The 27,140-nt window shown below is 40.0% G+C and overlaps 1 protein-coding gene across 14 annotated transcripts; it reads right to left on the bottom strand.

The window, feature by feature from the left end:
* Window positions 1–10: 10 nt before the first annotated feature.
* Window positions 11–27,064, bottom strand: NFYA (nuclear transcription factor Y subunit alpha). 14 transcript variants are annotated; one of them, XM_002816863.5, is made up of 10 exons: window positions 26,940–27,064; window positions 20,834–20,969; window positions 19,101–19,187; window positions 15,805–15,951; window positions 10,282–10,413; window positions 9,687–9,792; window positions 8,300–8,466; window positions 6,906–7,079; window positions 5,500–5,601; window positions 11–2,621 (listed from the first exon to the last, which is right to left on the bottom strand). In XM_002816863.5, exons 2-10 carry the CDS (start codon window positions 20,906–20,908, stop codon window positions 2,568–2,570), a joined length of 1,044 nt encoding a protein of 347 aa, XP_002816909.1. In that variant the 5' UTR covers window positions 20,909–20,969; window positions 26,940–27,064; the 3' UTR covers window positions 11–2,567. The 14 variants fall into 14 exon arrangements, with proteins under 14 accessions (XP_002816909.1, XP_024103897.1, XP_024103896.1 ...); XM_024248129.3 differs by having other exon boundaries at window positions 8,300–8,448; XM_024248128.3 differs by having other exon boundaries at window positions 19,101–19,184.
* Between the last annotated feature and the right edge of the window lie 76 nt (window positions 27,065–27,140).

Here is a 27,140-nt window from a genome sequence, read left to right as displayed (position 1 = left end):
TACTTTTCGGTTATTTTTATAAATTTATTTTAAAAAATAACAATTGCAATGACATTAATGATCAATCACCTGTACACCCCCATACTGCTGGGGGAAAAACCTTCGATATAGTTGAATCCCAAAGAAAAATCAAGACATTATTACCAGGCACCCTATAACCACAAAATGCTCTGTTGGTCCAGTGGCATCGACAATGACATGTTCAATGTACCAGTGCAGTTAAAATATATACACTTAAAATTATCCTGCAAAAAAAAAAAAAGCACTCAAGTTGCATAACTAGGCATTAAACCAATTATTCATTCATCCATTCACTCTTTCTCCATCTGTAAAGTCATCACTACAGTCACAAATAAAAATGAATAAAACAACTAGTATCAAAGAAAAAATCCAAACGTCAATACCCTGCCCCCACTTTGTGGGCTACTATGGTGTGCTAAAGTGACCACAAGAAAAGGGTCATGAGCTATTTGAAATGCAATGACAAAATGACAACTGAAGCATTTCAAACAAAATTCAAACTCATCTCCCCCCACATAAAAAATTCAGCAACAAGGCTGGCATTACTATGTACAAACTTACAGACACAAATAAATAACATCTTCTAACTGTTGGCGGTTTAAGCACTCAAAGTTAGGTCTGAGTAATTTCTTTCTGAACTCTGCATCTTAGACTCCTAAATTAACCAAGGAATATAAATTCCTCATTGTTAGTAATCTATTCTCTGGAAAACTTGGGACTTACTAATAACATTAATATCCCAAACTCTTGTAGAGCCAGAAGTTTCTAGTGAGCTTACCAAAGGATCAGTCCTTTGACATCTGGAAGCCAGGACAGATTACCAGATCCTGGGACTACGAATATTTCACTTCCTGTTTCCTTTGCATAGCTCTGTACCTCTATTTCTATCATTACAACCATCTCTCTTTGTGGTGTTTTTAGAGGGCTTAATTTCTGTCTTAATACAGTTAAGCTGAAGTCAAAGAAGAACCAATTTTTATTCTTGGTATTTAACCCCCAATGTTCCTCAGAATTACTGGGTTTTCCTTGTTTCCAGAGAAGGCAGCCAACTCTTCTGAAATATCATCTTAGTTCTCTCAGGGTTCAACATCTAAAAGAGAAATAGATTTCTGAGGCACAACCCATTCTGGGAACAGTAGCCCAGTTCCTGACCCTGTAGGCATGTTTCTTTCAGTCTGCAGTTTATTCTCACAGTATGGATGCAATGAGAAAACCTTTCTGCACAAGGCCTATGGAGAAAACATGAAAACTGGCACCAAAGAATCAGCTGCCATTGGAAGAATGAAAATGCTCGCTTTCTAGGGCCAGCACTGTGCTGCAGGAGTGAAGCCAACATCCACCTCAAGCTTTAGTGGGTAACTTGGACTCTGTCCAGGACAGCATGACTGATCAGTGCTTTCCAGAAATTGTCAAGGACCAAATCTCAGGCTTCTTCCTTTCAGTGCTTGTTAAAGGTTCTAGCGTAAATGTGAATTACTCTCTTCATCTTAATGATCCATTCCAGGTATCCATCCACTGGAGAATCACGCTGTATGATAACATATGGGTGTACATGCTCTCTCTCTCTCTCTCCCTCTCCCCCACTCTCTCCCCCTAGGCTGAAACACATGAATTTTTCAGTCCCCAAATGCTGTCACAAAGTCTATGATTGAAAATCTCTAGTTTGGCTCTCCCTTTAGGAGTACTACAAATCTCCTCAGTGCTTCAGCAAAGAAGTTGTTGAATAGTCTTGTTCTCTACTTGGGAAAGGCAGTTTCAAGGTTTAATAACCTTCTACATTGTCTTAGAAGTAGCCACAGCAAGTACGATGGTCTAGATGACCAGTCAACAGAGGGACAAGCAGGCCACAACTTTTCAAAGCTAGAAAAAGAGATTCGGCAACGTATATTTTTAGTGCTTGAGTCTTTTATCATTCTATCCCCAGAATTAGCTTTTTCTTGGCTAGAGTCCAGAAATATCAACCTACCATCTGGGCAGAGAGGAATTATTATTATTACCACAGATTGGAAGAATGTATCTCAGGAATTTATTGTTTCCATATCACAAGATAGAACTTCCTTGACTGGAAGCCATCTCTGAATACAAAGCGTCCATTCAGTTAGTCAGTGTGAGATTCCCCCACCAGAGGGATAAATGCTGTCTAGATTCCATGGGAAGGAGTGGGCTGCTGCTTTCCTGATTGCAGTTTTGGTTGAGAAGGTTGTTCTTCCCTGCTGAGATGGCTGGCTGACTTCACCAGTCAACGTAAGTGCTTTGTGTACTGCTGGGGTGGCATGTGTCTCCTTGCATCATCCGAATCCATGAAATGTCGATGTCATCAACAGTCTGAAATAGGTCCTGACTGAAAGAGTAAGACAAAGGCTTGCAACTTCAATTTTCCAGGCATCGCTGCAATTGTAATACTGAGCCACTTATTAAAAACTAAGTGGTTTCTGTCCTGTAGAAAAGGGCAGAATGTGATCATCAATGTCCCATTGGAAGAGTTGATCAATTTCCTGGAACAGTAAGAAACATGACCTTGATCAGCTCCATCACATGGCCTGGGGTTAGGACACTCGGATGATCTGTGTCATTGCTTCTTCATCGGCTTGGTTTGGATCCTAGAGACAAAGATGACACGATGATTAAAGTCCTTTGCAAAAGCAACAGGCTCATGGCTCTCACTACTTATCCCCAACTCATGGCTCTCACTACTTATCCCCAAGAGAATACACATAACTTTACCAAGTAAATCAAAGGCTTGTAATACATCTTAAGTCTGCATACATGGCTTAAAGTGTAGCCCCATTAGGAAAGAAGAGACAATAAACCTTATTCTTAAAAGAATTTAAAGTCTGGCCTGTACTCCATGGTGAAACACTGCAGGGCTGTTAGTGTATCTCTTTCCTAAGAACCTTATGTTGTTCTCTATACTTAAGGGTTAAGAGTATTCAGATTCAGGTGTCTAAGGAAAAGACCCAGAGAAACCATGTCATGCTGTATTTTTGTCACTGTTTTTTGATTATCATTTAAATACTGAGTACTTAGCAGGGCTGGAAAGAATCATTATAATCTATACACTTTAATGTACTCATTTTACAGATAAATCTGAAGGCCAGATGGGTAAAGTGATTTGCGTGGACTAGGGTCAGGGTCAGAAAGTTAGGAGCCCAGCAAGGGCTAACTCCCAAATCTCCTGACTCCCATTTAATCTTCTTTCCACTAAACTCTATATGCTGTTTCTCACTTTAAGACCTACAGTGTTAACACAAGGATAAATCCTTGGAAGCTTTTTGCAACACTCCGCAAGAACCACCTTTAGTTCCCCCATACCAAGGCTATGAAGCCTTGGGAGGCAGGATCTGAGAAAAAGCTGAAAGACTTCTGGAGATGGAAGACTGGAACTGGGTCTTGAACAATGAGCAAAAACAACTAGCATTTACTGAACTCACCATGCACTAGGTATGGTGCTACATAGATGCCTAATGTGGATTACTGAATGAAATCCCTACAACATTGCTGTGAAGTATCAACAGTATTCCACTTTACAGATAAAAATAAAAGAGGTTGAATTGACCAAGATCATACTGTTAGCACACAGAATGACGAGAGTTCCTGGCACAATGCCCTCCTGGCACAATAGCTGTCAGGCCCACATTCATACACTGTATGAATGAATAGCAATGAGAAAGGAGGGGCTCTCACACTACAGGTGAGGACTAATAGCACTGAAAAGAGTTGTTAGTGTTCATGTGTGGGGACACCGAGGAAACCTAGTTTGATTGTTGAGAGGGGTGATAAGGCAAAGTTGCTTAGATGTTATACAGAAATAGTTTGAGATTTGATGCAGTTAAGAAATGAAGAACTATTAATAGCATGTATCCTTGACCTGGGGACTGGCAGGTTAAAAAAAACACTTTAACCATCTGGCAGTACTATATAAGGCCAATTAGAGGAGACTGGAGATTAATTTGATGGATATTGCAATAGTGCAAGTGGAATGTGATGTTAATATAGAATGGAGTATCAGCAAATGGGAGGAATCTATTAATTCAAGAAACACTGATTACTTGGTTCAGAACTAGATACTAAACCCAACAAATACATCTAAGTCAGTACTTAAATACAACTTACTTAAATAGAATTAAGTCCAATAAATATAACAGAAAACAAAACAATCCTCTACCCTCTATACAACTTATAGTCTAGTGAAGGAAACAATCTTGAAAAATTCAACAACTTAAATATTATTACACTGTAAAGAAAAGGGCCAAGTGCAATGGTGTGTGCCTGTAATCCTAGCACTTTGGGAGGCCAAGGCGAGAGGATCGCTTGAGCCTAGGAGTTTGAGACCAGCCTGGGCAACAAAGTGAGACTCCATTTCTACAAAAAATTTAAAAATTAGCTGGGCATGGTGGTGCGTGGCTATAGTCCCAGCTACTCGGGAGCCTAAAGTGGGAGGATCACTTGAGCTGGAAGGTCAAGACTAAAGTGAGCCATAATCACACCACTGCCTCCAAAAAAAAGAAAAGATGTTGTAAGAACATACTGAGAGAAGAGATCTATTCTAGATAGGGTATTTAATTAAACCCAGACCTAACAGATAGGGAGATAGCCATGAAAAAGATAGAGTAAAGGGCATACAGACTGAAAGTTCTAAGGACAAAGACCCATGGCAGGAAATAGACCAATGAACAGTAAACAGCAGCATAGAGACCAAGAAGTAGAAATGCAGTTAGAGGTAGACAGGAGCTGCAGCGTGTAAGGCTTTGCTGGGCATAGCAGTAAGCACTTTGGATGTCAGTCCAAGCGCCAATGGGAAAGGGTAGGGGTTGAAGGAGCTTGAGCAGAACAGGGACTTGATAGGATAAACATTTTAAAAAGATCACACTAGGATGTGGAGAGTAGGCTAGAGGCGGACAAAAGTGGAAGAAGGGAAACCAAATTAAGCAGCTATTTTATAAATCTAAGCCAAAGAAGAGAGGATTAGACCAGGCTCACATCAGTTAGAAGGGAAAAAAGTAAACATTCAAATTATATATGTGATGGGGTAATAAAACTTGTTCAATAAAAATAAAACTTGTTCCTTGAAAATTAAGAAAAGTGTGATTTTCAAGAAAGAATGAATAGTAATAAGTGACAAAGACGAAGAGCATCTCAACCCTCCAAGTAGCTGGGACTACAGGCATGCATCACCAGGCCTGGCTAGTTTTTGTATTTTTTTGTAGACATGGAGTTTTGCCATGTTGCCCAGGCTAGTCTTGAAATTCTGGGCTTCCCACCTCAGCCTCCCAAAGTGTTGGGATTACAGGCATGAGCCACCAAGTCTGGCCTAGTGATTTTAAGATAAAAGACAATCTAAAGAGACATAAGATTGCATCCAATTTAGAGAATGTGAGTAGTCCCAGAGTATGAAAATAGCAAGAGGACACTGCTGAAGGCTTCAACTCAAGTCAATACAAGGTAATAAAGAAGAATAAAATGTATATGTCTTCCTACCTGCATATGGGGACTATCCTTTTCCTTTGGAGAGAAAAATCGTCCACCTTCACCACGCTTCCGTGCCATGGCATGACGGTGCCGAGACTCATGCAGGTATTTCTAAAACGAGAAATAAAGCCATTTAACTATTAATACTATCCAGAACCAGCACAGTTATCTACTGCACAAATTCCATTCTCCAAAGTTTCAGACAGCTGGGATCAAAGCCACAAGGGACAATTATGATTCAGAATGACGATGAAAGCTTTGGAGAAAACACCTAGTAAGTAATATAGCTAACCATATATAACTACTGTAAGAATGTGAATGCTTACAGTATGAATTTTTTAAAAAAAATAACAGACTACCACCTATACTTCACAATATATACCCTTTCCTCTGCTTTAATAACAGGCCAAATTTCATTTGAGCAAATGAGTGTTCAGTAAAAAGACTTCCCTAGCATTAAAGTTTATTATTATTATTTTCTAGAAACGGGGTCCCACTCTGACACCCTTGCTGCTGGACTGCAGTGGCATGATCATGAATCACTGCAGCCTTGAATTCCGGGGCTCATGTGATCCTCCTGCCTCAGCCTTCCAAGTAGGACTACAGGCATTTGCCACCACAACTGGCTGGACTTTCCTAGCCTTATCTGCATGTTAGGTGTGATCAGGTAACTAAATTCTGGCTAGTGAAAGGTACACAACTTCTTCAAAGTCTCCTTGAAAGAAAGGGTACCTGGCCGGGTACGGTGGCTCACGCCTATAATCCTGGCACTTTGGGAGGCCGAGGCAGGTGGTTCACCTGAGGTCAGGAGTTCGAGACCAGCCTGGCCAACATGGTGAAACCCTGTCTCTACTAAAAATACAAAAATAAGCTGGGCGTGGTGGCGCACACCTGTAATCCCAGCTACTCGGGAGGCTGAGGCAGGAGAATCACTTGAACATGGAAGGTGGAGGTTGCAGTGAGCTGAGATTGTGCCACTGCACTCCGGCCTGGATGACAGAGCAAGACTCAGTCTCAGAAAAAAAAAAAAGAAAGGGTACCTTTCTTGTTCCCTTTCTTCCTAGGCTGGAGCCTAAACAGGAATCTTGGACCATGAACAGCACACTAGCAATATTAAAGCAGTGAAACAGGTCTTGAGAACTGTGAAAATGTGCTACCAGTCCAGGATAATTTATCTTTGGACTACTTTTATGTATGAAAAGGAATAACATCTTATTTAAGCCACTGTTTGTTTTTGTTGTTATAACTGCAGCTGCATATAGTAATAACAAATGCTAACTCTTACAAAAGAGACAACAAGTATCTAACGTCAATTGTTTGGAAGGTACGTGAGAAAACAAGCCATATAAAAGATAATTTCAAAAGTAGAACCCTGCTATTCTCCTCTCCTATATCCTTCCCAATGTTATACATACCCTTCTCTCCTTTGGAATTTTCCCTTCTGCCTCTAGTTTAGCTCGGGCTTGCCTCCTCTTAAGAATACGGTGGTATTGTTTGGCATTCACGTAGAGAGGCTCTTCTTCAAGCATCTCTGCTCCAGGTAGAGGGATTCTTTGGATAGCAGGCACAGAGCCAGCCCCAGGAACCATCTGTGTGAACAGGAAACCAGAGCTTATTGATGGCGTGAAGTATGGACATAGAAACAGTTTCTTGGTTCCTCTTCATCTATTTTTTTGTAAATGCCACAAAAAGTAGTTTTTATAGGGTACTTGGGTAAATGTGGATCCCTGGAGAAATTTATACTAAAGATCTGCACTTTAAACAAACACCCCAGATGACTGTGTCATAGGAGGTTCAGGTGCCACTCTGAGAAACTATATAACCATGCCCTAATTCATGTCCACCCATGGCTCTAGATATTTCTGCTGCCATCTAATGGTCAGGAACAGTAGTCATAAGACAAAAAAACAGCACAAAAATAGATAGACTAAGTGCTACTAAATGCCTATATTTAGAAAAATAATTTAATAGTTAACTTATAACTCAATCCTAATTTTTCTTAAAAAACACCAAAACACTGTACTAAATGTACGTGAAAACAAGTAACAGAGTCCTGTACCCCACAGCTCTTTCCCAAATACAACCGCTTTGAATAACTATATTGAATCTTCTATAAAAATTATTTATTTTTCATTCAATTCATAGAAACGAGGTCTCTCTACGTTGCCCAGGCTGAGCTCAAACTCCTGGACTTAAGCCATCCTCCTGGATTAGCCTCCCAAGTAGCTAGGACTACAGGTGCATGCCACTGAGCCAGGCTTGGTTCTGTTTCTTTTCATAGCTTCCTCCACCTCTGTGCAGACTTCTGTTACTCATTCTTAATTTATGCATTTTAACATCCTATTTTGACATATGAAGATTTAGCTTTCACTCACACCACCCAAATCTTCCTATCTTCCCAATACATTTACATCACACTTTTTTTTGGTTTCTCTATCAATTACAATCTTTCTAATTCTTAGCTTATTTCTTATTTTGTCCATCATGGGCAATACTACTTTCCACTTCTCAAAGATTAGTATATAATTCCCTTCATTATTTGAATTCTGAAAAGAATTGCATAAAATCACTATTTATCCATTGCTTTATCTCCAGCATCTAGAATAGTCCCTGGTGAATAGTCCCTGGCACACAGTAGGTGCTCAGAATGAATTATGGTTTGTCATAATGTTATTGTCAAAGTAGATTAGCGACAGTGCCTTAAGGATCGATCTCAATCCCAAGAGGTCAACATAATAAATTTTAGGAGGCATCAAGTTGCATGTTCAAGAAAATTTCGAAGACAAAGCTGAAAAATACATTTTCTTACCATGACCATTCCTCCTGAATTGACCACATTGCCGGCCACTGGTAGTGTCACAGTGACAGTCCCTTGCCCACTGCTGGTTGTGTTGGTATTGGCTCCTGTTTGAACAATCTGTGCTCCTGCCAAACTGGCTGCTGGGATAGTGATCATGCCTGAAACAGGGACTGTAACTTTAAGAAAACAAAACATAAAACAAACAAAAAACAGGCACACAGAACAGAAAGAAGGGAACATAGTTAGTCCCTCTTCTATCTGGTACACACTCACTGATCCTGGCAAAACACACTGAAAAACACAAGGGGAGAAAAAGTACTCTCCCACTCTGGTGTGCTATATATAATCTAAGTAATCACAGTCTTTGAAATTCTATTAACGTCTAGGTCCCAGTTTTGAGTAACTCTATCCTTAGCAGTTTTCAAAAGGTGAAAAGGTTTGGAGGCCTCCTCTTCTACAGGTCAGTCTGACTATAGCTATACCTACCGCTCTTGTACATATGAGCAATCTGCTTCAGGACAGAGATTTTAAAACTTATACTTTGTTTATCTCACACTGACAATGAGTCAGTTGTATTAAAACTTAAAATTAAACCAAGCATTCCAAGTCCCCAGACTATCAACAGCAGCACATGAGGATTTGTTCACCATTCTGTTTGAACTCTTGCCTGGGCTCAATCCAGTTCAGGGCCTCCCCGGAGTAATACAAGAGCACACAGTTAGTGCACTCTCTGGATCCTGTATATTGCAAATTTGCAATCACAAAGTCATGGAATCTAACAAAGATGTCCTTTTTTGATTTAACTATTTGACTAACAGGTGCTTCCAAAAGCCTTCAAGTTCAGTTTCTGCACTCCTCCTCCCACACCGAACAGATCTCTCTATTATTTATGTTATCTATTCCTAGAACATACTTCCATGAGGGCCCTGCATTGTATTTATTTGTTCACATGTCTCTCTTACTAGACTAGAGGCTCTTTGAGAACTCTTCTTAGTAAAAGTGCTGTATACATAATAGTCATTTAAAGTAATGAAATGACCCAGAAAAAAACATAAGCAGCAATAGCACTCTAAAGCCAACTTGATTTTTGATCTATTTCTCTCTTTACCAGTAAACTCCCTATTTCTAATCTTCTGTTTAGAAAGACTTCTTCCCTAAAAGCTTACACAATCCCTAGATTAGCAACCACTGTAGAAACTGCTACACATGGAATCACTGTTGGTCACGGATGGTGACAAGAAACCAACAATCAATGGAGAGCTAGAGGAAATCTTTTTTTTTTTGTCCAAAAAATATGTGGTGTCAAGCTCACCACTCAAATTCTAAAGATGTCAGTTGTCTAAGGGACAAAAAAGTTGCCACAAAAAGTCCTAGGGAAGCTTATGGGTACACTTACCTTGCTGAAGAATGGTGCCATCTGCATTAACTGGCTGATAGACGATGGTCTGCCCTTCAGCAGTCTGTGCCACTTGCTGTCCCTGGACAGCAATCTGCTGCTGTGTCTGGAGGAAATAAGTAACGACACAATTCAATAGATCCCAAAGATACTAACAAAGAACGATGTAATCCTTAAAAAAAAAAATTATTTTTTTGAGACAGAGTCTCACTCTGTCGCCAGGCTGGAGTGCAGTGGCGTAATCTCGGCTCACTGCAACCTCCGCCTCCTGGGTTCAAGCGATTCTCCTGCCTCAGCCTCCTGAGTAGCTGGGATTACAGGCATGTGCCACCATGCCCAGCTAATTTTTGTATTTTGACGGGGTTTCACCATGTTGGCCAGGATGTTCTTGATCTCTTGACCTTGTGATCAGCTTGCCTCGGCCTCTCAAAGTGCTGGGATTACAGGCGTGAGCCACCGCGCCCAGCCAAAAATATATTTTTTTATGGTTTTCATCCCCTTTTCTACTATACATGCTATACATGAAATATCTGACTCAGTTATCCGACTCTTCCAAATCAGTTTTGCTCCTGTGTGACAGAGCTAGTGGAATTACCTGAGTCTGGCCAGCAGTGACGGCCGTCTGGGGCTGCTGGATGATGATCTGCTGGGTCTGGCCCTGCTGGCCCTGCACCTGCACAGCCTGTCCACCCTGGATCTGGATCTGTCCAGGTGGGACCAACTGTATCTGCAGAAAAGAACATAAAAAAAGGATTGTACTCTACTGACACTGGTCTCCTTTGGTCCCTGAGAGTTATCCACATTTCTCTAGAAAGCAGAAAATGTTCTGAAGAGGAAAAAAGAAGTCCTGCTCTGCCCTCCATTATGAAGTAGACACAACTTATTTTCCATTTATGAAACAAATAGGGAATTTTGACACTGTCTGGATACCTGATATTAATAAATCAATGTCAGTTTTTATGAAAGATAGCAGTGGTATGATTATATATATTGAAAAGCATGCATATTTAAAATACACTCTGGGCTGGGTGTGGTGGCTCACGCCTGTAATCCTTGCACTTTGGGAGGCCGAGGTGGGTGGATCACTTGAGGTCAGGAGTTCGAGACCAGCCTGGCCAACATGGTGAAACCCTGTCTCTACTAAAAACACAAAAATTAGCCGGGCATGGTGGTGCACGCCTGTAATCCCAGCTACTTGGGAGACTGAGGCCGGAGAATCACTTGAACCGGAGGCGGAGGTTGCAGTGAGCAGAGATCACGCCACTGCACTCCAGCCTGGGTGACAGAGTGAGATTCCATCTCAAAAAAATAAAAAAATAAAATACACTCTGAAGTGCTTTATTATTATTTTTTAATCTTGCCATTTTGGTGAATGATGAAGTACTTTTTTACAGAGGAAATACTATATATATTAAAAATGCTGACAGCCGGGCACAATGGCTTATGCCCGTAATCCCAGCACTTTAGGAGGCTGAGGCGAGCAGATTAGGTCAGGAGTTAGAGACCAGCCTGGGCAACATGGCAAAACCCTGTATCTACTGAAAAATACAAAAATTATTCAGGCATGGTAGGACATGCCTGTGGTCCCAGCTACTTGGGGAACTGAGGTGGGAGGATCATTTGAGCCTGGGAGGCAGAGGTTGCAGTGAGCCAAGATCCGCACCACTGCACTCCAGTCTGGGCAACAGAGCGAGTAACTGCCTCAAAAAAACAAACAAAGAAAAAACCCAAAATGTATTCTACCCTAGTCAAATGTGACTGCAGCCCAGGACAACACCTTGATAAGGGCCTTGAGAGGACCTTGAAAGAATCCAACACAGCTGTGTGTCAGGATTCCTAACTCACAGAAACTATAAAATAATTTTTTTTTTTTTTTGGAGATGGAGTGTTGCTCTGTGGCTCAGGCTGGAGTGCAGTGGTGTGATCTCGGCTCACTGCAAGCTCCACCTCCCGGGTTCATGCCATTCTCCTGCCTCAGCCTCCCGAGTAGCTGGGACTACAGGCGTCCGCTACCACGCCTGGCTAATTTTTTTTTTGTCTTTTTAGTAGAGACGGGGTTTCACTGTGTTAACCAGGATGGTCTCGATCTCCTGACCTTGTGATCCACCTGCCTTGGCCTCCCAAAGTGCTGGGATTACAGGCGTGAGCCACCGCACCGGCCAAATGTTTGTTGTTTTAAGCCGCTAACTTCTAGGATAATTTGTTATATGGTAATAGATAATTAAGGCAATGTGACAGATTATATTTCTCCTATTAGTTTCCAATAACTTCACCAATACTCACTACTGTCATTAATGTTTGTCAAATTTTTGTTGATTTAATTTGTATCTCCTATTTGGTCCTAGGATTGGATAGCTAAACCTTATAAAGCAATTATGGAAAGCAAGGGATCGTGTGCTATCCAAATCTATCTTCTTTCTTTTTTTAATGGCTATAGCCACTTTTTTAGGAGTGTTATCAGAAACCTGACAAGAAGCTTGAAAAATATTTCTCTAAAATTTGGAACTAAAAAACTGCAATACAACCCTTTAAATGTTGGGTGTACAAAATCCTATTTTCATATAACTAGTGGACACATTTTTTTTTTTAAGTGCAAAAGAGAAAGCAGTGAGGAGAGCCCCATAGAGCTCAAAATGTCTAGTATTTTATATTCAAGAATACCTCCCAAACTTAAAAGCCAGAATACATGGCTAGTACTAAGTAACCTTCTCTTTACTTCTTTGACCATTAATTCCATCAACAAACTTTTTTTATATGAGCATTGCTTCAACAGAGATGGCAGTCTGGAAGGAGGATACTTTCAGAAAGATAGATTTTTATAGCCAGGTCACTTTCCATCCATAATTTCAACTTGGGACCATCTTGGTCTGGAAAGAAGAACATGCCTAGAACCTTAAGTTATCACAAAGTCTACCAGCTGATAGGAAAAAGGACTACTGATGCAAGGAAGGTGAAAAAAACAGGTCAATGGGTTCCATGTCTTAGAGACATTCACGGATCCTACTTTGTTAGGGGATAGATTGCCTAGGTTTTCTTAATTATTTTTTCCAAATACTTAGCTCATAATTGGCATTCAGAAAGTATTGGCAAATAAATAAGTAAACAAATTTATCTGGTTATATGAACCAACTTCATTTCTAAGTTTATATTGGCTGTTAGGATTTCCTCTTCTATCTATTCATATTCTTTGCCCATTTTTCTATTTTTGTATAAATACATAAAAGTTATTTATACATATTCTGAATACAAACTCAGTTATATGTATTAAAAATATCTTTTCCAAGTTTTCACCTTGTTTACTTTTGATGTATTTCAATGCATATTATGTTTTAGTCAATTTGTTTTTAAAAATATCCTTCTCTATAGCATAAAAATTCTCTTATATTTTCTTTTGAATTTTCCAAGTTTACTTTTCTACATTTAGATCTTTAATCCACCTAGCAAATATTTTTTAAAATACAGTATGAATTGGAAGTCAGTTTCTTTTCTGTATCATTCTTCAGCCATTTCTTCACTGATATGTTTATACCACTTTTATTATATGACAACTTCCAATATTCTTATATTTCTTGGCCCTCTCTCTGGTTCCAGTGTCTTTCTCAGGCCAAGGATTTTAGTCTAAAATTATATACAGAATTTTTCATGAGACTGGACATCTGTACTTTTTCTTAGAGGGTGCAAGCTTTACTAGGATTCTAAAATAGAGAATACAATTCAAAAAAGGTTAAGAAGTAGTCTTCTTTAAAAAATGGCTACTCAAAGAACACTACTGAGAAAAAAAAAAAAAAACTCCTATACAAAGGAGATTAAAGCCTTAAGCATTGTAAGGGAGGCTATGGAATCTCACCTACAGAACTTTATTTACGTAACAGAATATATTTTTTTCAGCTTGGTTAGTTATAGCCCTACTTGGAAGCAGGGAAATAACTCTTTGAAGGTTCCTTATAGCAAAATAAAACCCCATAAAAATCACAGAATTTAGAGCTAGAATGAACCCTAGATATCATCTCATATAAATTTTATTTTTGGATGAGCAAACCGACAATTAAATGACTTGGTCGAGATCAGAATCTTATTTAATGGCAGACCTGGTAATGAAAGCTGGACCACTACACTCACAGTATGCTGTTCCTAACTATACCACATTGTCTCTACTCAGCAGTGGAGAAGGCGCAGCAAGGGGGACTGGAGAGGAAGCAAAGAGAGAAGAACAGAAAGGATATAGCAATGGGAATCAAGGAAAGCACATGCTGAAAAGATATTTAAAGCCTCATATATTTATGCAAAGAGAAATGTGAAAACTATTTTTAATCCCAAGTACAATTCTATCTTGGCAAAAATATGCCAATGGGCTCAAATATGCTCTTACCCTTTACCCAAGCAATCCCCAATCCAAAGAAATTATCCTGCGAATTCAGTTGAAAAATAAAACTATCGTGCCCAAATGTTTACCTACAAAGGCAAATGAAAACCAAAATCCTTAACTATATTTCATAAATTAGAAATTCTGATTCATCAAGTTGACTGAACGTTATGAAATAATTAAAAAAAAAAATGAAAACACAACCCCACATGCATGGTACAATTATGCCCAAAAATTATGCATAAAACACAAAAGAATACACAAAAAGTACAAGTTTGATTTATGAGCAGTGGGATCATGGCTGCTTTTTTCAACTTAAATTCCTCCAGAAAACTAAGACATTAATATGACTGCTGTAACTGTTGAAACAATATAAACATTTAGGTAGAGTAACTAATAGTTCTCTCATACTCCCTTTTCCATGACTATAAACATATACTCATGGGGGGTTGGTTATGAATTACAAAGATGAGATCATACACTATTTCTCTGCAAATTATTTCCACTAAAAATATTTCAATATTAACCCACCCCAAGTCAACAGTTCATGTCTTTTAATGATGATGCAGTATTCCCTATGAATATATTATGATTTATTCCAACCATTTCCTTATTCTTATTAATGGACACTCAGATTGCAATTTTATTTTTTGCTAGTACAATGCTATGAAAAGTGTCTTTGTAATTTCTCCCTACTATTGATGCTTTTCTTCCTATAGGACAGATTCTCAGAAGTGGGACTGCTAGCTCAAATGTTCATTGTATTTAACAGATAGTGAGGTGCCTTTCCAAAATAACTCCACAGTTTGAAATTACCAAAAATAATGATTAATTCTTTTTCTCCATATCCATCCTAGCAGTGGATATAATTACTCTTTTTGTTTTTTTTGCCATCTCGATGAGAAATATCTAATTTTAAAATATGATACCCCAGAGTTATATGTAACATTTATACATATTTCTGTTAATCTCTTCTTTTTTTTTCTGAGACAGAGTCTTGCTCTGGTGCCCAGCCTGGAGTGCAGTGGCACAATCTTGGCTTACTGCAACCTCTACCTCCTGGGTTCAAGATATCTCATGCCTCAACCCCCCAAATAGCTGGGATTACAGGCGTGTGCCACCACGCCTGGCTAATTTTTGTATTTTTAGTAGAGATGGGGTTTTGTCACGTTGGCCAGGCTGGTCTTGAACTCCTGGCCTCAAGTGATCCACCTGCCTCGGCCTCCCCAAGTGCTGGGATTACAGGCATGAGCCACTGCGCCTGGCCTTCCTTTAATCTCTTCTACATCTTTGCTTACTTTTGTTTTCTGTCTCTCAATCAGTCTTTCAACTGGATTTACCTGTTTTATTGGTCTGCTTAAACAATCTAGATTTTATTTATCCTTTCTATACGTCAGTTTTCTACTTAATTAATTTGGACCCACTTTTTGCTCATTTTGTTATTTTTCTAACTTTCTAAATATTCATTTTTGTTTCTTTTTAAATAAAATAAACTATAAACTAGATTCTAACCTCTTTATATACTTTACAGCAATTCAAGATCATGCCTAATATCTTAGTCATTACTGGAGCTGTCCAATTTCTGCACAGTTCTAGTTTATATCACTGGTACTATAAAGGCAGAAAATCAACTGAATGCAAAATGTGGGTTAGGAAGCAGTTAAATGCAATATCAATTATCAAACAGGTTGTAATAATCTATTCTTTGAAACCTCTCCTCTGATATACTGCTCAACATTTTTAAATATTACTCACCTGCTGTAAACCCTGTGTTCCAGAAACAGGTACCTGCATGATGGTTTGACCTTGTCCACCAGGGACAGCCTGGACCATGATGGGTTGGCCAGTTGATGTGATTAGCTGGCCTCCACTGACCTGCACCATTAATGGCTGCCCTTGGACCTAGAATGAAATAAAATAAGAACAATGAAATAACATAAGACAAAATGGTTTTTACCAAAAGACAGTCACTGGAACTATTCTGCTGCCTTGCTAGAAAAGGAAAAGGTAGAAAAGACTAAGAAAACATATGTCTTAAGTCCTCAAGTTATCTTTAAATATCTATGATTCCTGTTACTAAATGCCCAGCTCAATACTTTAAGGTCAGACATAATGGAGAATATCCAGAGTCTTTGAGAAGTCTCAATAGATATATGGCATTTGTCACCAAACAGGGGCTAAATCCATGACAAACATTTAATCATAATGGCAAGGTTAGTTGCCTGTTTAAACCAATCCAGGAATGGTCTGTAGTGAAGGCTGGAGAGAAGGCAATGAGAGGGAAAGGTGATGGTGGTGATGGTGATTGAGTATAAATTCTAAATAAAGTGAAGAAGGTAAATCAAACTGTACCCAGCAATGACTCTAGGAGGCTGGGTAGCAAGCAGCTCTGGAAGCTTATGTAGAGGATGACCCTTTTCTCCCTACAGTCTCTCAAGCTAAAATGAAATGTCAAATGTATACCTTTACCCTGCTCATTTCACTCTGTGAATTCTAGATATGTTTGTTGTTTAAACTCACTACTAAAGATTTCTTAAAAATACTTTCTGGTCAGTTTGCAGTCTCCATGGTGGAATTCCTCACACTGGCCTCTATAATATCCACCTGGTTATTTTAGCTTTATCAGAAGCAACAATAAATACTGAAATTACACAGAGCAGTCAAGTGTACAAATTTCAAGCTCCTATGAGTAAACAGACTACTGTAAGAGCCAGGTCACTACAAGTGCTCTGTCACATCTTAAGTCCCAATACAAAAATACCTAATAGAATGCTTTCTGGGAGCACTTTAAAAGTGCTTTAGAAGTAAACTGGAATGATCCATGGAATAGTTCAAAATTTTCATTTTCAGACTCTATCTTTGACAGAAATTACTTAGAACAGAATATTCATGACTGAAATATTCACACTTAATGAAAGTATGTGCAAGTAACAGCAATTAGTTAAAAGATCATTCTGTCCTAGATGAGTAGGTTAGATAGTAAGGTCCTCCTACAATCACCACCACCACCACCGCCACCACCACTAATGTATTAGAATCACCAGGAACATTGAAATCCTAAGTTTTGTTAAACTGTCCATTGAGAACCTTTACTTTACTTTTTTAAGGACTTTACAGCCTGACTCTCTCACGTTACCTCTTTCCCTTATTTCCCCATTCCAAATCAATTTCCCTTTGCTACACCAAATGCTTGCATATTCTGTATCAAGAAAGATTTCTCAGAATACATATAGCATGAATAACCAAAATAACTATTTAAAATTCTCCCAAAATAATCAGATCCCTAGAGGAAAGGTTTCTATTATTTCCATAAAGTGTTTCCACTTCTTTTAAATAAAATCTATGTAAGTAGGAAGCACAAGTTTTAAGTTACAGCTATTAATAATTTTCTATCTATTCATCATCTTAATTTCCTTCCCAATTGATGTGCTATTTGTGCACATGATAAATGATTTGAGACTCCAAAGAGCTCACTGTATTTACAACAGAAAAATGTTACAAAGACACATGCATCAAACAAGAAGCCATACAGTTAAGAGCATATTACATTCCTATTCCACAAGGGGTTAATGACAATCCAAAATACTGTTTTATATATGAGTAAGATGAAGCAAGCATGAAAAACATTAACAAGCTGTTGGACTGTGAGATTTGAACACAGTTTCGGAGTGCCTACAAGCTCAGTTTGTTTCAGCTTAATTTATGTTCAAAGTTGGCTGTACATCATTACCAAACACTATTGGTGGCAGGGGTAGGGGTGGGATTGAAAGGATAAAGTGAAGTGATGACAATAAGAGGTAGTTATCTGCAGGATGCTTAGCAGCACTAGCAGTAAAGTGAGATGCCAGTTCTACATTCTAGATTCTACTTTGAATCATTTCTAATTCAATGGAGGGAAAAAGTAGGGTACCCAAATCTTGCCAATTTCTCAAAAATAGAGTCATTTTAATAAAAGTAACCTACATACACAGAGTAGACGACTGCTCCTACTCCTATTTCTTATAGGAACTGGCCAAATTAGAACCCAATTTAGGATACTTAACTTAGCCATACACGATGCTAAAGAACTGTATTGATTAACCAAGAATTATCACAGTGGCTTTAACACCTAAGACTTACAGAAAGCATATCCTGCTTCTGCCTAACCAAGAGGTATCTGGGGTAATCTTTGCAGATCTAGTAATAAGACAGGTCACTATTCCCCCAGGAAAGGTAGTGGAAACAATAGCAGTTAACAAGAAATTAACAAGATTCAGTGCTTAGATAAACCTTGCCAAGTGCAATGATTATTTTTCAGTTGAGTTGCCCCTTGAATAAAAATAAAGCACAGCCTAGCCTAGTTTATGTTTGTCTATATATGTATATATTTCCTTCTCCATTATAACACAAATACACAAAATTTTTACCATGCAATGAATTGGATCAGAGTGTGAGCCCTGAATAAATTCTTTTTTTTTTTGAGACAGAGTCTCGCTCTGTCACCCAGGCTGGAGTGCAGTGGTGCAATCTCTGCTCACTGCAAGCTCTGCCCCCCAGGTTCACGCCATTCTCCTGCTCCAGCCTCCCGAGTAGCTGGGACTACAGGCGCCTGCCACCATGCCCGGCTAATTTTTTTGTATTTTTAGTAAAGACGGGGTTTCACCGTGTTCGCCAGGATGGTCTCCATCTCCTGAATTCGTGATCTGCCCGCCTCGGCCTCCCGAAGTGCTGGGATTACAGGCGTGAGCCACCGCGCCCGGCCGAGTCCTGAATAAATTCTAACGTCACTTATAAGAATTTCTTCCTGTCACTTATACCATTTCTTTTCCAGGCATTCTCAAAGAAACACGCTAGTCAAATCCAATCCTCAGAAAGTTGATACGGGGTCTCTATATGACTTGGCATGAAATATTAGGAAACTGGCATCTTATAAGCCTCAAAGACAAGTTAGCAGCATCAAAGACATGCAACTGACTTTGCCATTCCTACTGGAGATCCTAACACAAACAGCACCAGACATGAGGAGAGGAGAAGTTCATGCAGTGCTCACAGAGAATCAGAGAGGGTACCACTACCTGGAGGGTCTGGACTTGCTGGCCTGAGGCGGATGCCACCTGGGCCTCAGTCTGCAACTGCACAGCAGTGACACCACCCTGCTGCTGAGAACAGGAACAGGAAGAGCTTGAAATATGTCAGGAAGGAAATGTGTAGTTCAAGACATGAGATCACCTTACCTCTTGGAGGAGAGAGAGGGAAGCCTGAAGGACTTTCAAAATGTACAGACTCCCTATATTGAAGCTGTTTTGTTGAAGGTAGTAGGATTACAGATATTAGCCCTTTGTCTCCAGAGTGGACCTCAAAATTTGACTCAAAAACTCAAAACAGTTGTCATCATTAACACAAAGATTTGTAATGCAATCTTTCCCTCCAGAAACAGGAATCTGATACTTCTACTTACATAATTATTTAATGCCCTTTTTATCTCCTCAGATGAGTTCACAAGAAAAAAATGATTAGGTTTTAATAGCCCTGAAACTACCATAAAAAATTCTGGGCTTAAATGCAATCACCAAGAAAGGAGGAGTAATTACTCACTATGAACCGAAATCATCTTCATGACATCAATGCTCTCATGTCCCAAAACTAAGATTCTTTTTTTTTAAACTTTATTTATGTACTTATTTTGAGATGGGGTCTTGCTGTTTTGCCCAGGCTGGTCTTGAATTCCTGGGCTTAAGCCAATCTTCCCGTCTCAGCCTCCAGAGTAGCTGGGATTACAGGCAAGCAGCACCATGCCCAGCTTCAAAACTAAGATTATTTCTACCTGTCTGGACTGCTTTAAGAGCCATGTTTTCAATGATTCAACCTTATTTTTACATCCACTAATGGCAAATTCTGAAAGAATAAAAAGCCACCCTCCAGGGCACTCGTCTGAATGGAGGGCCCTTTGTGGAATCCCTTCCTCTAAAAAGGCAGTTGAAGGAAACTGCCAGAGCCACAGCAGCTGTATGGAAGGGAAAGCTATCAAGGGAGTTTGTCTTTGATCATTAGATGGGAAAAACTCATCATCAATACTTCCTTTGCCTTCCCTACTACTTTTCTATATTAGCTAAATTCCATTTTGAAAACAAAATATTTCCAAAATATCAGTCTTGGCCTAAGGTCAAATAGAAACATAATAAATTTTTTTCTTCTAGGGGTGGGAAAAAAGTGAAGTTTTACTATAATAAACCCAAGCATAAAGCATCAGAAAATGTAACCTGTGTATAAATTCAAGAAAGCAATTTATTAATTAGGAATAAACCAGCAGCAGGGAATTCCTTTCTAGTATGTCTTATCCATAAGAATGGCTGTCTAAATATTATCCTAATGTTAAACCAGAGCTTTTCTGAATAAAAAATGTGGCAGACCAAATCAAAGAACAGAAGATTTATTGGAAGCTATGTTGGTTTGTCTGTTGTGGACAAAACCTTACTAAATCACAAGTTACCTCAAACAAGAAGAGAAAAAGACCAAATAGAATCCAGAAAAATTTTAAAGTCCAAATTTCCATCTGAAAACCAGACTAGATGTTTTTACTTACAATGAGATAAAAGAGGCAATTTACTATAACCCCAGGCACCCATGAAGAGTAGATTCTAAGTGGTCATGGGCTAGACATGGCATTTCAGCACAAGTCATCAGACCCAATATCTCACAAGATCTGGTATCTTTCAAATAATTCCCCAGGGCAATAGACCAACCAATTGAGTGGTGCTGTTATCAGTTTCATTGCTGTATGTTTAAAGCAGTTTTGCTTCCATACCTGCTGCTGAATCTGTCCTGCCTGGACAACAATCTGCTCTGTCGAACTATTGCTGTTTGCTGTATACTGCTCCATGGTCCCTCCAAATGAGATTCCTGTCCACTCTGGAGATCCTAGAAGGCTGTGAGGTACACTCCTATTAGAAAGGTGGGGAAAGAAACTAAAGTGAGATTGTCAATAAAGGCCTTACCAGACAATCAACCTGGATCATTTATCACTGTACTTTATTTGCAAGAAAAGAGGATAGGAGAATAGGAAATGCTTATATTCAGTATCATTTTTAACTAGGATTACATGGCACAATCATAACAACATAATGCTATTTTCACGTTTCTAAAATGCTTTTAGTATACTGGCAACCTTACCTTTCAATACTGTCAGAGCAATACTTGCACCTAAGAGATACTCATTAAGCTACATCACTTTGATACAAGGCGTACCTAACACTGATTTTCAGGTTTGCACATATACTTTAGAGAATAAAGCTTCTTTAAGTTGTAACACATAATTGCTTCCCACCAAACATGTTACTCAGGTCCACTACATATGGTAGGCAAAATTTACCCTTCTCATAGACTTTAAGAGTTGAAGATCCACTTTTAAAAATAAGGATACAATTAGATAAACTGAATGATATCTGAGAACCTTTAATAAAGACTTCATTAAAAAATTAAAATGATATAAGTTAGCAATGGGTAATTCATCTTGGAAATATGGGAGGGAGACAGATATATAAACAAAAATGTAGATAGGTCTTTCTCTCCGATTTTTCACTAGGCCCTCATAAATTCCAACATCTGAATAATAAAATGACATGACCTAACTGAGCTGCTCATTATCATGGCAAAGTACAGTACCACTCTCCATAAATCCACACATGCTGGTGGAATTAATCATTTGCAAGGTGTCTCAATACAGTGTGAAAGAAGAAACCAAAATATGTGCAACTATATGTCCAAGTACTTAGAAAGAAGTGTATTGATACCTAAAATTTACTTTGAAATGCATCAAAAAAATGGATGAATGGGTGGAGAAATATCTGGTAAGGCAATTATAGTAAGATGTTAATAGACCCTAACTGGCAGGTATACAGGTATTTATTTTCAAATTCCTTTGATTTCACTGCACACTTGAAAATTCTTATTTTCAGAATAAGAATTTTGGGAAATTCTTATTTCCCAAATGAATGTTGGAATGTTGGGAAAAATATAACAAAATTTAATCAAAATAAAAATTAATCAACCCCATTACTCATAACCAAAATGGATACAACATGAGAATCTATGAGCCATAAGTAACAGGCTATGTCATCACAGCAAGAGGACTTGTGGCCATATGGTTCTCCAAAGCACTGCCCTTGATCTAATGGAATGCTCACTAGGTAAATTTCTAGCTATAATTTGGATTTACATATAGATTGGCCAACAGGGAGCAAATATAATCAGCAACATGACCAACCGGTTTTCTGATTTTTACACCAGTCTCTTTGGAATTGGTTGACTAAGTCTGCTCCTCAGAGATTCTGGGTATAGAATAGAAAATCAGGTTTTCAGCCAGACTGTGAGTCTGTTAGGGACACTAACAGGCTTCCCTAAATTCTATTTTGTCTCTAATACACACAATACATTTATATCTGTAAACTAATAAAATTAAGGTTATGATGTAAAAGAATATATATGATTCCATTATATAAAATCTCCAAAAGACATTAGTAATCTAGAGACAGAAAATAGATCAGTGGTTCCTTGGGAGTGGAGAATACAGGAGACAGGAAAGAGGGAGGTTGACTGGCATGGAGCCTTAGAACATTGTAGGGTGATGAAAATGTTTTATATCTTCATTGTGGTAGCGGTTGCACAGGTGTACAAATTTGTCAAAACTTATCAAAATACACACTTAAAATTATTATACTTTGTATCTAAAGTATCTCTCAATAAATTGATTTTAAAAAATAAGGATCATGAAAGGAATGTCTTTTAGGTTTCAACGCCTCCCCAACTCCAAATTTCCTTCTTATATGATATTTTTTCCTTGACTAATATCCAGAAGTTTACATCTTTACAAGACTAAAATATAACTTGAAGCACATGATAATGACTAATATATGTAACGTACAGATTTTCTTCTTAACTAGTTTATTCTGGTAATACAAATGAACCAATTTAGCAATATTTAAATCTATACTTTGAAGAGTATCAAGATTTGAAGAGCAGCTTCAAATCTAGCAGCAATTCTCTCTCACATTAATGACAGAGTGATTTAGCCTGTATCATGATATTGATACTGTTAATAGTTAATGTTATAAGCAACTGGTTTCAGTAAAGTCGTATGTTCCTACTACTGTAAGCTTCAGTTAGCAAGACTGCAATACAATTCGATAGTCTTTCCCAAAGTGCCTCTTTGCCCAAGATTATGACAAACTAAGCCAGATTTAGTCTGTCTAGCTCTTGCTCTTAACACAAAGTTTTGAATGGTTTTTCCTCAAAGACAGAGAAACAAATAAGAGTGTTTATTCTGGCTAGCATGAAAATTCTCTTCCTAGTGCATTCTCTTCTCAGTGCAATTCTCTTTAACCCACTATTCCAAGGTGCAAAAGCTGAGATTTAGCCAACCACTTACTAGGAATCCATGCTATGTGGACCTACACACACTCCAAAGCTAAAACCTTCAGAAACCCAACTAGTGTAAGCATATGAAAAGCCATAGGATTATCACAGTTGATAATCACTACCAGGCAAAGCCTAGAACAGTAGCTTTTTAACTTTTTTGACCACAACCCTTAGTAAGAAACACATTTCATTATCACAACTCAGTGCACACATGTATAAGCACATAACTGAAATGAAAGTTTCATGAAACAGTATTTACCCTTATACAACACAAGATGCACTTTGGTATTTTCTATTCTTTTTTTTCTTTTAAGAGAGGTGGTCTCCCTATGCTACCCAGGCTGGTCTCAAACTCCTGAGCTCAAAGGATTCTCCCACTTCGGCCTCCCAAAGTGCTGGGATTACAGTCGTGAGCCATCATCATGCCTGGCAAATATTTTCTATTCTATTATTTAAAAATTCCCAGCATTGGCTCACTCAATTTCTTCCACAACTCAACAAGTGGGTCCTGAAACACGTTTGATGAAAGACTAGACTACAACAAAGGGCTGTCCAGCTTCCCCATCATCCTACAGATTTCTGGATTGGAGCTTTCTAATGCACTTCTCTCCACTAATTATATACCATGTGCCAGACACTGTTCTGAAGGTTTTAAAAATAAAAAGAAATCTCTGACGAAGATTCTAACTTTAAAGAGTCTTTAAGTTTAGTAATGGAGTAAAAACCTATACTGGAATCCTAAGAGATAAAGTGATATGGGAATTTGGAGGACAGAGATTTGTTCCAGCTGGGGATAAATCAACAAGGCTTAAAAAAAAAAAGGAACTATTTGAACTTTTTTTTTCTTTGCTATCAGAGGCCTGCAGGATGAACTGGTCTTAAGTGTGAGAAAGATTTAGCTTTCTCCACATGTGATGATGTGGAGGAAGGTGAAGTACTACAAATCAAGAGAGCATAAAAACAAGAACAGAAATATTTCAGCATGTGAACAGTGGACTAAACGGGACGAAAAGCTTGGCACCACACTACTTTCTTTCGAAATGTCAGACAAAGAAATTCTTCTGCAGACTGGTGGAAGCTTGAAAGGTATTTAGCAAAAAAGTTACCAGATTATAATGCCTTTTAGAAAGATGCCAAGCAAAAGTATTTAGTGATTTTGAAGTGACCAGAACATACCTATTTTTAAATACTAAGGTTAAAACATCTATTTCAGGTCAGGACGCAGTGGCTCATGCCTGTAATCCCAACGTTTTGGGAGACCAAGACGGGAGGATGGCTTGAGCCCAGGAGTTCTAGGTTAGTGAGCTATGATTGCGCCACTGTACTGCAGCCTGGACGACAAAGGAAAGCCCTGTATCCAAAAACAAACAAACAAAAAAACGTTCTAAAGGCAAATATACATGTTTTTTAGACTATTTAAGCTCTATCATCTCATCTGCTAATGCGGATAACGTGACAATCAAATGAATTAAGAAAATGACTTAAGCAACAATGAAAACCTCATCCTAAAAAGTGAAAATAAAACCTGTCCCCGAAGTTTTAGTAATGCAAGAGCACTGGAATACGAGTTTTCTGAAACCTACTAGTTGTATAACATTAAATGTGAATTTAGAAATGGGCACCAGATACTTAAGACCTTTATGTGCCAGGGAATGCACTAGATGATTCACATGAGTAAAAATAATTTTCAGAGTCCTAAGACAAAAATCTCCTCTTCCTCCCCAAAGAACTCAGCCACTGTCACGGGGCAGAACCCATAAACAAGTCAGAAACTCGTTTTTTCAATCTTAGGAAAAAATATAGCTCTAGATCCCTTCTACTTGAACCTCCACACAAAATAGTAACTGTTTCCAAAATATTCCTTAGCAAGACATACAAGTATTTTACCAACTGGGCTTTCCCCCCTAAACTATCACTACTACTGCCCTCTTCCCTATCCCATCTTCCTGCCTCAGTGTAATTTGATTCCTCCGCACATGCTTTTCTTCTCTTCGAGCAATGCTCTTCCATCTTTCCTGTGGAAGAATTACCATCATTCTTCAAGGCCAGTCAAAAGTGCGGCGGTGATAAGCCTTTCACGGAGGCTAGCTCACGTATGGATACTTCACAGCACAGAACTTGGCCCCTTTATAGCATTAACCGTTAAGTATTAACTACCTGTTCACCTGTCAATTTCCATCAGGTAGGCACAGTTCTTACTGACCTCTACATACTCCCTCCCTAACACACGGATTATACCTGGCATATACTAACTGCTGGATAATTGGTTGCCAACAGCAACCTCTCGCCCTAAGGAAAACCCCACAACACTGTTAGTTTCTAAACATCTGCTGAGAAAACGTTAACACAGGATTTGAAAGTGTATCAGAAAAACATAAACCAAGAGATGAGTGGACTGGGTCAAGCCTGACACAAAGTAACATAGAAAGGCGAAAACAAAAACGAAGGAAAAAAAAAAACCCAAAACTGTACTACATTCCCAAGGGAGGGAGATTTCACAAAATGAGCAGTGGATAAGATTAGTAATATGAACAGCAAGTTGTGCAGCCTCCGGGAAGAAGAATGCGCAAGGGTATCAATCTTCTAAGAGTGAGGTTCCAGGCACCGAATGGACTGGTCTTACAGCCCGGACAAGAAAGGGAGACCGCTTGGTTGGGCTCCAAGACGGAGGTGTGCGGTCCTGCCACTGCGAACGGGGCGGGGAAGAGAGGAAATGACGAGCCAAAAGGGGTGGTAACGGCGCCGGGCCGGAGACCCGGGCGGAGCGGGCTGGGAGGAGGGGCGCGGCGGAGCTGGGGGAGTGGGCAAACTAACGGCCCCCTCTCCCCACCAGGAAGACAGCGGGGGCGGGACCGTAGGGCTCCGAGGCTAGGGCGGGCCAGCCCCGTTGCCAGCCGCACTCGGGACCCCGCGGCCGCGGCGCGCACCCTCCCCAGGCCTCCCTCCCGACCTAGAGGGGCTGCAGATAGACAGACCCGGCTCGCTGGGAGCGGGGAGCGGGGGGCGGGGGGCGCGGGCCCCGGGGAGGCTTCCTGTCCCAAGGGCGGAGAGTGAAGAGTGGAGAGTGCAAGAGCAGGTTTAAGTTTGCGGCCAGAACGACCAGGAGGAAATCGCCGAGGCCCAGGGCGCGCATGTGTCCCCTAGTGTAGGGCCATTCGTGGCCCCAGGCCTGGGGCCTGAGAACCTGGGCCTAAGAGTCAGGGAACGGGGACGCATTCCCAACTGACCCTGGCACCCTGCGAGGGTCGGAGCCCCGAGGTGCCTGCTCCCCGGGGCGCCATCCCCGCGCGGGGCGGCCCCTGCAGGCCTCGGCCGGGAGTGCCCCGAGGCGCTCGCAGGCCCCAGGCCGGGGCCGCTGGCCGCCCGGCTCGGCTAGGCTCAGCTCGACTCCCCGGGCTCGACGGGCGCCTGGGCCTCTCCTGAGTGGTCAGCGAGACCCGCCAATCGGGGCGCTGGGGCCGGCTCTGGGCCGCTGGATATTGGCTCCTCACACTCACCGTGCCTCGCTCCCCCGGTTCGCTGCCCGCGCTGATTGGCTCCAGTACCGGACTCCGAAACCCAATCAGAGGCTCCAGCCGCCGCTGCCGCCGCCACTGCCGCTGCCTAGCAAAATGGCGAACCCGAACAAAGGGGAATCGGGCCTCCCTCCAACCGCCTCCGCGCAGGCGCCTCTGAGACCACGCCCACTAACTCCAGTT

This window comes from Pongo abelii, chromosome 5 (assembly GCF_028885655.2).
Source record: "Pongo abelii isolate AG06213 chromosome 5, NHGRI_mPonAbe1-v2.0_pri, whole genome shotgun sequence".
NCBI lineage: Eukaryota > Metazoa > Chordata > Mammalia > Primates > Hominidae > Pongo > Pongo abelii.
The sequence above is the reverse complement of the archived record's forward strand: the minus strand, read 5'-3'. Positions and strand labels throughout refer to the sequence as shown.